We start from the raw sequence: 13,321 nt of genomic DNA, 5'->3' as shown, positions 1-13,321 counted from the left end.
CCGATCAGCTCATTACAATGGTTTATTTCAGCTGCGTTATCGCCGGAGACGGTGGTACGGCCGCCGCCGTCAGTGGATGGTTCTGAAGCAGGCGATGATGCTCCACTACAGTGCATACGGTTTGCGCACTTCCAGCAAAACGTGTGGCATTCCCTCTACGATTGCAACTTGAAGCCCTTGTAAGTATGTTTATTGGTAGAGTCAGTGCATTTTGTAATAAATATTAATAAACCATTACTCTGAATAAGAGAAATAGGAAAAATAGCCCAGTGGAAAATAGCTCCAGTTTCAGGCTTCGGCTTCCCTATCGGGGGGACCGAGTTGGACCCCCAACACACACCTCTAACTTTTCGGAGCTATGCGCGTTTTTAATTTAAGCAATTTAAATATCCATCGTGAGGAAGCCTAAATGTTATGAGGAATTAAAACCGATTGAGGAACCATATTCTACAAGGGGGCACCCAACACTGGATAGAGCTAATGACCCTAAAGTTCTCTCCACCGACCGTCATTATATTCCAACACTAGTACGTGAAGCGATTGAAATTCGGAAGCACAAAAACTTCAATCGTGAGAATGGTTTTAAATTAGCAAGTGTGAGGAATCCAGTGGTAGAATTATGTAAACCAAGAAAGCATCGTACAGCTTCTCAATTTAAAAGTGACGTTGTCAGTGTAGTGTGTCGAACAGTTTGTGAAATACCGACAAAAAGAACACGAAAGCGGGTAGTTAGATTCTGCCCGTGACATCCAATTTGACATCTCGTACCTACGCAGTCCCGTCGTGACCACGATTCATGCAACTGGGTCGAAATATCGACAAATCCAAAAATATTATCTTAGTATGTACCCGTTGAACTATATTTAAGAAATGTTGATTAACCACGAAACTCTTAGATTAAACTCTTTAATTAGGTATCCATAACGTTCTCAAATGAATATGAATTCTACCAATCCGCACTTGGCCAGCTCGGTGGACTACAGCCTGAACCCTTTTCATTCTCAAGGGTGCCCTGCGCCCTGCAGTGGGCCGGTAATGGGTTGTTAGTGATGATGATGACGGAATTGCTTAATTCTGGGCTTATAGTCGGTAATGGGATAACGATAATGACGATGACTCTGTATATAAGACTTGCAAGCTAAGATACATTGCGTCACGTCGGATCCACGCAATTCTTGGCGGCAGATAATATATTCATGTTTTAATGTTCTCAGATCCACCCCATCGTACATAGTCGGAGCGGATAAAGGCTTCAACTTCTCCCAAATTGACGAGGCTTTCGTCTGCCAAAAGAAAAACCACTTCCAAGTGACATGCCAGATACAGATACAAGGCGACCCACATTACGTGAAGACTACCGAAGGATTCAAGAAAATCAACAACTTTTGCCTTCATTTCTATGGCGTCAAGGTAAGTTTTTGGCCTTTTACCTTAATCAATTTAATCTTTATTAAATTTTAACGCATTTGCCTGAGGAAGTAATTTCAAGTTCAGTCAAATAATTCCGGTCACGCTTAAGTTAGTTCTTGGACTTATCAGCCAAAAACATGTTTTAATCTTCTTCAAGTCAAATTCTAGAAACTGAGTTATGTCTAAATAGGTTATCTGTAACACAACATTTTTCTTCAGGCGGAAGACCCAAGTCAAGAAGTAAGAATTGAACAAAGTCAATCGGATAGAACAAAGAAGCCATTCCATCCAGTCCCGTAAGTTGCAATTTTAATATCTTTGAATAGACACACATAGTTTATTTTATCATTAGTTCGGTTTTCTTCTGCTATTTGATTTTATTACGGAAAGATGTGGACTTTTTTAAGTGTTGGGATGCCGGATGTCAGCTCTCCTCTACTACTATTATATTCTTCCGTTCTTTCTTTTCTTGTTTTTTTTCCTTTAACTCGGCAATCTGTCTAGTGACAATGGACCGTTTGTTTGTGGGTTAAGGTAAATTGCGCTTCATTACTAACTTCAAAATCTTTGAATACTATTTAAATTGTCTGCAGCGTGGATCTCCGTCGCGAAGGTACAAAGGTCACAATAGGCAGACTTCACTTCGCGGAAACCACAAACAATAACATGCGGAAGAAGGGCAGACCCAACCCCGACCAGAGGCACTTCCAGCTAGTCGTAGCCCTTCGAGCACATGCTGCTCACGCCGACTTCATAGTGGCGGCACAGGCCAGTGACAGAATTATCGTGAGGGTAAGTTTGTCATTTTTGTTTTCAGCCCTTTGATGGAGTCTTGCAACTTGCTATAGACCCGATAGACTTGAATTATCCCAGCAGTACACCAGTATAGGCACCTAGAAGGCTGACACATTGGCACGTAAAAGCTTCATCAGTTTAGAAGTTTTGCCTTCTTTACATGGTACTAATACCATTTTTCGAACATGCTCAAAAATGCAGAATACAGTGTTATTAGCTTTACTGCGTGTTTATATGGGTTGTCTAAATTGAGAATGAATCTTCTGAAACTAGCCTGTTTCTTTTTACATTGATGATCAACCGACTTGAGAACTAATCCGGTGATTACATTTCTAGACTACTACTTTAGTAACTCACTAAGAAGTCCTATGTGCTCACTAAGAGCTTCTAGAGTTATTGCTAGTGGTAACGGTATATCGTGTTTTAGCAATAAATATGTAATAAATACATTTCATCATCATTATCAACCCAGGACCAGCTCACTACAGGGCTTAGCTGTTCTCCTCCTACATTGAGACGGGTTTAATACATTTAAATGAGCTTAAATCTATGGCCTCATAGAGTAGAATTATCTTAGGGACTCGATATTCAACTTCACAGAAAAGAGCAAGAACGCAAGTTTGAAAAACGCTATTGTCGTATTTTAATGAAGTAATTTTTATCCCTCAGGCTTCTAACCCCGGTCAGTTCGAGGCAGACTGCACAGAGAACTGGTGGCAGCGCGGTGTATCTGACAACAGCGTACACTACAATGGAAGAGTGGGCATCAACACAGATAGACCAGACGAATCATGTGTTATCAATGGTAGATAACTTTTTTGGAAGATAATTTTTTTTTGGGTTTGACTCTAAATTAACATCTATTAATGCTATTCTACTCCATACCAAACTTCTGCAGAGACAGTCAACGTGGAACTTTGGCAGGGACAATGAGATGATCGCAACGCTTTCTTATTTGTCTCTTGTGTTTTATTTTGTTAATTACATCGTATTCTGTTAATCATAAGAACGATTTTACTTTAAATTCTTAAACGATACATAGAGCAGTTGATCCATGAATCAAGGATATTTTTTGTCACTTATAACTTTTTCATTTCTTCCAGGTAATTTGAAAGTAATGGGTCATATAGTTCATCCATCAGATGCAAGAGCAAAGCATAATATCGAGGAACTGGACACAGCTCAACAGTTGAAGAATGTGCAGAGCATCAGGGTTGTCAAGTAAGTATTCTTTTTGCCCAAATTTGTGGTAAGTTTTATATATATTATATTATACGCATTACCACTCAGTGCCATTTATGGCAACATTTATACCGAATACATTTTCGTAAAGAGTTTTAATTCGGCAGATCGCCTTATTGATGTTTTAGTCTGAAGAAGGTTGGGAAAAGGAAACACAAGCCTGGAAACGCCCTCATTACATTGCACATTATATATTTATATATATATATTATTTATATAATTTTAAATCTTATTTGTTGCACCACCTACCTCTTTTCTATGTTTTTTCCTTTTACGCCATTGGTTGCCTGGTAGAAATCGCTCTTGATATGTATTTATATCTCTGTAACTACTTTTTTTTTTTGGTGTACAATAAAAGTGTATTCATTCATTCTTTCATTCATTCATTCACATTACTTAGAGATACAATACGGAAAAATGGTGTTGACCTGACACATAAATGCTAGGAATTTTCTTCAATATCGAAAACTGAAGTTATTTTTTTGGTTTTTTTTTTCAGATTCAACTATGACCCATCTTTCGCGGAACATTCTGGCCTATTAGGCTTTGATCCTCGTTCCCCCGCGCCACTCACTGATACAGGAGTGGTTGCACAGGAGGTCCGGAAGGTTCTACCTGATGCGGTGAAGGAAGCCGGTGACGTGACACTACCTAATGGAGACACTATACCCAAATTCTTGGTAGTCAATAAGGTAAGCATATTTCAATAAGTGAATCTTAAATCAACACATCCTCAATTCTACTTACCTGAAAAACTTAAGATCCAAAAGGATTTTAGGCATTAGCGTTATACTAATAATAACAAACATATAATAATATATGCTGTAGTAGTACATCTCTTTCCTTCAGATTTTTGATATAGTTACGAATCCGATCCAAAATAACGAGCAGAATAATAAATGTTATATAATTTGCTTCTTGCTGTTGGATTTGGTCAGTTCTGACGACGTTAGATGGACTAAGATTGAATGTTTATTTTTACTTATATACAGGATCGTATCTTTATGGAAAATCTGGGAGCAGTCAAAGAACTATGTAAAGTGACTGGTAATCTGGAGTCAAGGATCGATCAGCTGGAAAGGATCAATAAGAAGCTCTGCAAAATCAGTGTTTTACAAAGACGGGACAGTTCTAGGTCGAGTGTTAGCAATGGTGAGTAAATGAATATTTAAAAGCGAAACATATTTCAATCACGGCCGAAAAATTATATATTTCTATTTTGTCCAATCTGAAGCAGTTTCTTTTCACACTTTATCTTTGAAGTTAATCAAAGCCGGAAGCCACAAAAAAGGAAGGGCCCTAAGATTCTATAGTCATATAGCTTGAGAGTGCCCATTTGCCATTAGAGTACTCCATACCCTCAGCAAAGGCACTTTTGTTGAAATTGTGTATTTAATTGTCGAGTATTATTTTTAAATGTTATTTTCCTTTGGATGTTTTATAAAAATAAACTAGCCTTCTTCTTCGTTTTAGTATTGACTTTATACTTTAGGTGGGTACACACTTTTCGTAGTTATAAAATGTCCTCTACTTTCCTTTTGGGCTGGTAAAGTGAAGTGGTTTTGAAGTGCTTAAAAAACTACATTTGTCCGCTCGTTTATGTGACCCAGACTCGTATAAATGTCAATGTCTAAAACTCTTTTAAAATACGTTGTTTTTATCTGCTGCTGAGTAGGATGTAGTCCACCATGCTGGCCATCACAAACATCAAAACATCATAGTTTTATAGATAAGTATCAAATGGCGATGTTAATGTTACGTACTTATACCTTACTCGAGATAACAAATTGATGATTAATGTTTACACATCTTCATCCTTTTACCTATTTAGATGGTTTTTACACTAACCATTCTTTCCAGATTCCCGTTTCTCTGGCATATCGGCCTCATCAAAATCCTTCTACAGCGACGGGAACATTTCCATCGACCAGATCCGGGACATCGCCCGCAGCATCCGGCGCCACGAGTGCTGCCACAAACTAAGTCACAACTCCCCAAAATTTACCCGAAAGCAATGCAAAAACTGTCACAACAACTTCGCGAAATACGGAAAATACTACAATTACAATAAAACATGTGTCAGATATCATTCTAGTAAAGAGAAATCAGAAAATGAAAACACATATCCAACTTATGTTAGTACTTTAGATTCGAACACTCAAAAGTTGCCGGACGACAATTTCAGTGTTACAAAAAAGAAGGACTCTTGTTTATGGTTGAGGGATGAGGATAATTTTGCGAATAGCAACACTAAACTGCCGTTTTGCTGTGGGAGAAAATATAAATATGGGGATGCAAACAGTGAACTGATATCGAATAAATTTCTACAGATTATCATAACTATATTAATCTTTATAATGGCTATTTGGTGAGTTTATAACTTTTTCAGTTTTTAAGACATTTTCTTTTAAATTATTATTTCGTTTCTTAGTTTTTTTTCGTTTACTATTTCTTTTGTACTGTTCGCAGTCTAGTGGTGATGTCAGCCCTGTACTTCAGAGAGCATCAAGAGTTATTGTCAATGAAAGAAATACGTATGAATGAGAAGTTCTCGAACTACCAATATCACGGGAAAATCAACTTAAACACCGCGTCGACGCATAGAGCCACGCCTCCTGACCAAAACCAAATACAGGTGAGGTTTGAGAAAGTATTAAAACTTTAATTAATACCTCTGGCGCGTTATAAAAAGTTCTAAAATAATAATCTTCACGCACATTTTGTATGGTGACCTAACTCACAAAAAGTGTAACGAGCAAGCAAGCAATTAAGTACTAGGCTAAGGAAAGCAGCACCTTTAGCTTGATGGCGATCGCGCTAAGTTAAGAAGATGGTGTTTTTGTTGTCAAAAATCGCATAGGTATTAAAAAAAAAAAAAATTATATTGATCAACTTGGAGAAAACCATTTACTTCAGCTAGTTAACTCATCTCATCTCTAATTACATAGGATGTATTTGACGGCATAACATCATGGATATTTAATTAAAAAATTTAAAATTTGAATCACAAACCTACCAGCAGAAACTAAATTAGTGCGTGGTGCTTTTACATCAGATTCATCGTCATATCAACCTTTTACACTCCCACAATGAGAAAGGGTTAAAGCCGTAGTCCACCATACTGGCCCGGTGCGGATTCCACAAACCTGAGATAACATTATGGAGATCTCTCGGGCCTACATGCCTTGCAGGTTTCCTCACGATGTTTTCCTTTACCGTTGAAGCAAGTGATATTTTCATTGCTTAAAACGCACATAACTTCGAAAGTCAGAGGTGCGTACTCGGATTTGAACTAGGCCCCCTAAAAGAGGAGTCGAAGTCCTATCCAATGGGTACATAGGACCGCTTATTAAAACATGAGATTCATGTCTTAATAAGCGGTCCTATGTACCCTTATTCAATTATCAAAGGGTATAAGAGAGTAAAGAGAGTAGAGTTTTATACATTTTGTATTGTTCCAGAATTTAAAACCAGCGCAACACACGGCATCTAAAAAAACTGCAAAAGGTATCGTATGTAGACTTACTGAGTAACCTTAAGTGAGCAAACATAAGCATCCGTAAGCTTTGGCATAAAAAAGCACCCAACGTTCTAACTCGGAGTTGGTACTAAGAATGATTTAACATAAAAATGCAATATCATGCAGAGAAGTTTCTGGGCCCAACAAAAATGTTTATACTCACAATCCAAAATCAGCATTTTTAAGTACCTAATAATTGCTATTTATTAATATTTATAATCTCATGTTTTATTGAACACAGAGAAAGGACCGTACAAAACAAGTCCAGAGTTCACAACATCCAGCCCGCAAACGCATTCTATGGCAACAACACTGCACGCGTCCAAAAACTACGTCAAGAATGTACTCAGTGAGTATTTTTGATCTTTGACATATTCTTAACTTAGTTCTCGGTAGAAATCTTCTTCACTGTGTTAGTATGTGTACTCTTATTTCTGATTTTCGCGAACAGATCTTTCAGTTTCTTGATCGGGGTTAAAGGAACTTAAATAGAACACACCCACGCGCTCTGTATTGTTTATTGCGAGAATGAACACGAGCGGTCAATGCACCCACTCTACACTCAAATACGCTTACCCTAATATAAACCAGTTCAAGCGAAAACAATTACATCTTTTGGTTTTATTATTAAATTTTATATACCAGTCATTAAATAACCGATTTTCATGCGACGATCTCAGGGTTTGATGAATAGACCATTGTTTCCCAGATAAATTTTAGATGTCTCGCTTACTTTAGAACTGACATTTTCAAAGACTACATTTCTAATGCTCTTATGAATAGTATAGTTTTTTGCAACTATGTCCGGCAATCTGGGTATGTAATGTATCTATACTTTGGTTGTTACAGTTAAAGAGCACACATCGGAACCACCACTCGTGGAGTTGGACACACCGGTGTTAGTCTCTCGCATCGCTGAAGTAATCGGGAGTGGTTGTTCATTCACTCTCAATACAGACAACGAACTAGATGCTGAATGCCAGGTGAGGTTCGGTCATGATTGCCTAGTATAAAATTTTCACTCTCTGAATCGTGGAGTTGATTTTGAGTTTAGAAACACAGTAACGTCAAATTAAATTGGATCATACATCACTGGTTTTATAGACGCAAATTCTGAAACCATATTTTTTATTGAACAAGAACGCTGGCTGTAGAAAGCTGTATAAAATCTCAACGTTATAGAGTACTAGCTGTTGCCCGCGATTTAGTCTGCGTTTGATTTTGTTTTTTGATGCGGCATTCAATTTAGTTGTAGTGCTAAAAAATTAAAGTATTCAGTATCGCTAAGCCTTAAAAATGAGGGGTTTGCTGCTGTCCGCTGAGGATTTCTGTCCTTTATCTCGAACCACATTCATCAGATCTACACAAAGTTTGGGCAAAATTAAATACATATTAAAACCTCTATAGTATAAAAATAATGATTTAAATCGGTTATAGTTAGTCGGAGTTATAGTGTAAAATCGTCAAACACTTTCATCCCCTCTCCCAAAGGAACCGAGCTTAATGTCGGAATAAAATTTATCCTATATTACTTCTTGCACTTCCAAAAATATGTGTACAAAGTTTCATGAGGATCGGTTAGGTAGTTTTTGCGTGAAAGCGTAACAAACAAACTTATATTGACATTTATAATATTAGTAGGGATTAGATAGTCCACATAGATTTGAAAGTCGCGTTTTACAAACTTTGACCGGAGATTATTGATACGATAGACATGCGTGACTTACACTCCTTGACTTAAATTACGATATATCTTAACATCGTTAACTGGTATTATGAGTGGGATACAATTTCGATTTAATAAATATGTCTATTAGTTATTCCAGCTAAGACAGTTAGGACTTTATCCCCACAATTTCTTTCCCCGTATTTCCTCTCCTACCGGTTGCTAATAAAGCCCCGTGTTTTCCATACACGATTCATATATTCATCCATCAGATCTCTCAATGTGTATTTTGACGTATATTTTCTTATAAACTTGGTTTAGCGAGATCTGAGAAAGGAATTATTCCTTTCGAGGAACTTTTTAGAGGTTATACAGTTGTAACAATTTTCCATTGATGCAACAGGTTGCCATCCGTTTGTAGTCTACTAAATAAACTCTCAAGAATATTTTATATTTAGTTGTACTGCAATGTTATGGTCCTTTATGTGTGCCATTTGTAATATTTTGATTACTTACTTGAATTTTTCTTAACACGCTGCTCTCTAAAAGGATATACGTCAGATTTCAAGATCCATTTTGTTACTATTATTGGTAAGATTCTCATGAAAATCATACAATATTAAGCTCAGATTTTGATACCAAATTATCTTTAATTAACTGTGCACTTTAACATTTAGTAAATTAAATAAATAATATATTTGCTGACACATTTTTTCTTTCAGTCATCGTGTGGTATAGACCCGCCGCAGACATATGAAAATCAGGAACCGCTAGAAAGGTCAAAATCAGACAAAGAACTAAATGAGACCTTCCCCCGACCCCTCGAACCCATCAATAGAGAAAAAATACCTTTAACTCCAGCCATACCAAAAAAAAACACGTCTAAAATACAAAAAACAGACAATGAGTCGATGAAGAACCAAATCCATGATGAAATGATGGCGGAATCTAATTTTTTGGATGCTAATAAAGTTAATGTGTCAGAAACAGGAGTTAGGGTTAAGAGAGAAGCGAAGGAGAAGATTATATTGAGAAGAATAGTGAGAGAAAGTAACGAAGCCATTTTAAGAAGCAGTTCTGAAGACATGAACATTGAACAATCTGAAGAAATAAGTCCCCCTGGTGAGTAAATGTTTGCACTTTACAGAAAGCAGGGTACACACTAGACAGACAATGAAATAAAGAAATATTTCGTTTTAAGGTGACCTAGATATTAAGTAAGTACCAGCAGCAATAACACAGGAATGATAAAGTAATTCCACACATTTGATATAATTTTATATGCCGTCATGGACTTGACAGCATCCCGTAAGTATATATGCTATGTTGATCCCTAACTTCTAAGAACCGTAAACTGTCAGAGCGGTAACGACAGATTAGGTCTATGCACCGTGATAGATTTGGGAGTGAAACGACCTAATTTAAAATTTCTTGACAGTAAGAAGTACCTTCCCAAATTAATGACATTATTTATCGTTGCATTGTTCTTTAGTGATGTTCTCTTATCACATCATTAGATAATCGAAAATTGTCAACTGATCCTACGTATTACCTAAGCGATTAGATATATTTCAATTATGTAATTTATACATGAATATTGTTTTAATGCAATCACGAGTTTTGAGTTGGCAGAAATGAAAAATTAAAAAATAAATTTATGCAATACATTATGTTGATCAAAAATAAAATGAAGAATGAAAGAAGAAGAATTCAAGAATGAAGTCGTTAGTTACATGACATTAATAAGACCTCAGCTCTCACACTGAGCTAGATAGATTGACAAAACAATTTTACCCTTTTCCAGAATGCGACACAATATCCGTGGGCGTAGCGAGCAAGCCGGTATCTAACGACACAGTGTTTAGCGAGCGGATCTGCGCACGCGCACTTCACAACTACACTTACAGTGTACCGCTCTCCCACTGCCTACATCATAAGCATATAGATATAACGTTCAGGTTAGTCGTTCGTGTAGTAGTTCAAGTTTATACATTAATGTTTTGTTTTGCTTTAGGTCTATTTCCTGAATTTTATAAATCTCAGAAGTCTTTTTTTTATAGTGATAATTGACGCGTGATGGTAAGTAGAACACCATAATTTATAAACAGAGCAACATAGCTATAATTTCGCAGGTCACGCAAGGAACACGCCCTACAAAATGGATATTTTTGACCGAAAAGTATAAAAAAACTATTTTTTCCAGGTCATCGAAATTAAAAGATATTCGCCTCTGTGATCTCCACTGCAAATATGATACGCAAAAGGATTGCCAGCTTAACCGTGAAATAGCTAAGCCGATACCCACTGGAGATTTCTGGACTTCGAAAATGACCTTGGAATGCAATATGGACAGACAAATGAAAATTCGTGCTGGATTTATGCCTTTAAAGGTGAGATAACAGTATTTACCACAGCGAGGTTACTAATTAGTATACAATTGTTAAAATTCTCAGTGATAAGTTTGCTTGGAAGCATCTCCCGCAAGACGGAATAGTGATGGTAAAATGCTGATGTTGGAAAAGAGCAACTGTTGAATTTCTTAAAGGCTTCTTCTCGATAGATCAGAACAATTCCGCACGTGCTTTGAACAACGATATTTCACTGTATAAGTCTAAAAGAAATATAATTTCGCGGAAGTTAGTTTTTTTTGGTAGACGACACTGGCAGTGCTACCGTTTCTTTGCATGAAGCCAATTCAATATTAATAGTTGACCTTAATTCAAAATAATTCTAATTCTATTTCTTTACTTACGTACAGAAAAAAAAAAAATGTAATTCAGGAGAATTCATATGCAGGAGGAAAGCAAAAGCACTAGTGTGTAAAAGAAAATTTTACGCACGCTTAGCACACATGAAAAAGTCAATTATTGGTTTTGCAACTGTGATCTATCTTATCAAGAAATTAAATTCAATCGTTTCTTTTCAGGACCTGTGTTACCTGATACCCGAACCTAAGATGCCATTTGTAGAATTCAACATTCACGTGTTTAGAGATTGTCGTAATTAATTAAGAATAAGAAAGAAAAATGTTTTAATGTCTTCTAAAAATATAAGATTTTGAAAAATCTACCATTTGGTGGAAAAATTTAACTAAGTAATAAAAAAAAAACAATATTTCTACGAATTCGGTTCGGATGTTCTCATTAATAGTATCGAAAAAACAATGCAGTATTCGCTATTTTATGTTTTATTTTTTTACATAATATTATTTTATTTTTATACTTGCATAAATTATTTATAATGCAGTTTATACAATCCTGAGTTTTAAGTTTGCATGAATGAAATGGGTGGTTCTTCTATAACTTAAATCTATTTTTTAATCTAAATTTTTATTACAAAAGATTCCCGGGAAACTTGAATTCTAAGCTAAGGGTAAGGGTATCACGACCCCTTAGATGAAATTTTAGGTAAAAAAAAATTAATACGCTCCAACTCGCAAACTCATATTTCTATAAACTGTAAATAGGTGCAAACATTCCGAAAAGTGCAATTATTAATAATCTATCCGTCCTTGAACGTATATGTATTAAAATCATTCCTAATAATATAGCAATAATATAATAGCTTTAATGAATTATTTAATGTAGGACATAGGTATACCCACGACCCAAATAACTAGATCCAGGCTCAATAAGCAAATTAGTCGATAGATTCGAACGTCTGTTGGAAAAGGAATTGAGTCATGAAATATTTGCGATTTGATTTCATGTTTGTTGTAGCTGTAATATACACAAGCGATTTTTAAATAAATTATAATTTACTTTTAAGTATCTGATAGTTTCTATTAATGGTGCTAATTTCCTTGAACACAAATAAATTACACTAAATTGACAGTTCTAAAAGTAATCACTATTTCGCAATTCCTTTTTAGGGCTAGTTGAACAATATCGATAGGTACGTTTATCTAAATATTTTGTACCTTTATATATGTTAATATGTCGTTATAAAATATTAACAAATAAAGAAAACAAGTTAAAACCGATATTTTTACGAAATAATATTTATATAATTATATATCGATAATTTCAAATAGTACTTCCCTATTCTTAATGGAAAAGTATTGTACTATTTTTAGCACTGTCAACTTAAATAAGTTACGAAATGAATGTTAAATTAGCACCAAGAAATATGTTTTATTTAGAAGGTGGTAGCTACTTTTTTTTTTTTTTTATGGATTTTATATATATATTTGTTCGTAGTTAATACTGAATTGTACAGAAAAGAATTATTTTTTAAGTTATTTACGTGCCTATTTTTTCATTTTATTTTAGGTGGTGAGGTAAATACTCATTTTATAGTACCTATTTCTATGGCGAGTTAATAAAGTAATTAACGTTTATTTTGCTCTATTTCGATTAAATGATACAACAAAACTCATTTTTTGCATATTTTTTATGATTGCAAAAATACGATTTTATTAAGCCATTGTTTGCAATTAATTTAATTTTAATGAATACGACATCCTTTATTTAAAAAAAAAGAAAATAAAATAATAAACAAACAAACACGGAACAGAAGTTCCGAGTTCAGATTTTTATTGAAATACTTTTTGAAAACTATGCATTTGATTATTATACAAATAAACTATAAAATAACATTTAAAACGATATTTTAAATAGATTACAACTCCCAGTGTTAATAATTATCAAACAAATAATGACAATATAATGTCGCAGTTAAAATTTGGA

The 13,321-nt window shown here is 35.2% G+C and overlaps 1 protein-coding gene across 1 annotated transcript in view; it reads left to right on the top strand.

The window, feature by feature from the left end:
• Positions 1 to 12,592, top strand: part of LOC120628101 — a 57,317-nt gene extending 44,725 nt beyond the window's left edge. The window contains exons 4-20 of the mRNA XM_039896319.1: positions 32 to 179; positions 1,215 to 1,410; positions 1,630 to 1,706; positions 2,004 to 2,202; positions 2,875 to 3,010; positions 3,309 to 3,426; positions 3,947 to 4,139; positions 4,440 to 4,599; positions 5,308 to 5,815; positions 5,917 to 6,082; positions 6,909 to 6,954; positions 7,209 to 7,316; positions 7,817 to 7,950; positions 9,356 to 9,755; positions 10,438 to 10,591; positions 10,837 to 11,023; positions 11,560 to 12,592. Of these exons, the coding sequence (XP_039752253.1) occupies positions 32 to 179; positions 1,215 to 1,410; positions 1,630 to 1,706; positions 2,004 to 2,202; positions 2,875 to 3,010; positions 3,309 to 3,426; positions 3,947 to 4,139; positions 4,440 to 4,599; positions 5,308 to 5,815; positions 5,917 to 6,082; positions 6,909 to 6,954; positions 7,209 to 7,316; positions 7,817 to 7,950; positions 9,356 to 9,755; positions 10,438 to 10,591; positions 10,837 to 11,023; positions 11,560 to 11,640 (3,011 nt within the window). The 3' untranslated portion in view covers positions 11,641 to 12,592. The remainder of the gene's footprint in view (positions 1 to 31; positions 180 to 1,214; positions 1,411 to 1,629; positions 1,707 to 2,003; positions 2,203 to 2,874; positions 3,011 to 3,308; positions 3,427 to 3,946; positions 4,140 to 4,439; positions 4,600 to 5,307; positions 5,816 to 5,916; positions 6,083 to 6,908; positions 6,955 to 7,208; positions 7,317 to 7,816; positions 7,951 to 9,355; positions 9,756 to 10,437; positions 10,592 to 10,836; positions 11,024 to 11,559) is intronic.
• Positions 12,593 to 13,321: the final 729 nt, after the last annotated feature.

Source organism: Pararge aegeria, chromosome 12 (assembly GCF_905163445.1).
Source record: "Pararge aegeria chromosome 12, ilParAegt1.1, whole genome shotgun sequence".
Taxonomy (NCBI): Eukaryota; Metazoa; Arthropoda; class Insecta; order Lepidoptera; family Nymphalidae; genus Pararge; species Pararge aegeria.
This window is presented reverse-complemented; position numbering and strand designations above follow the sequence as displayed.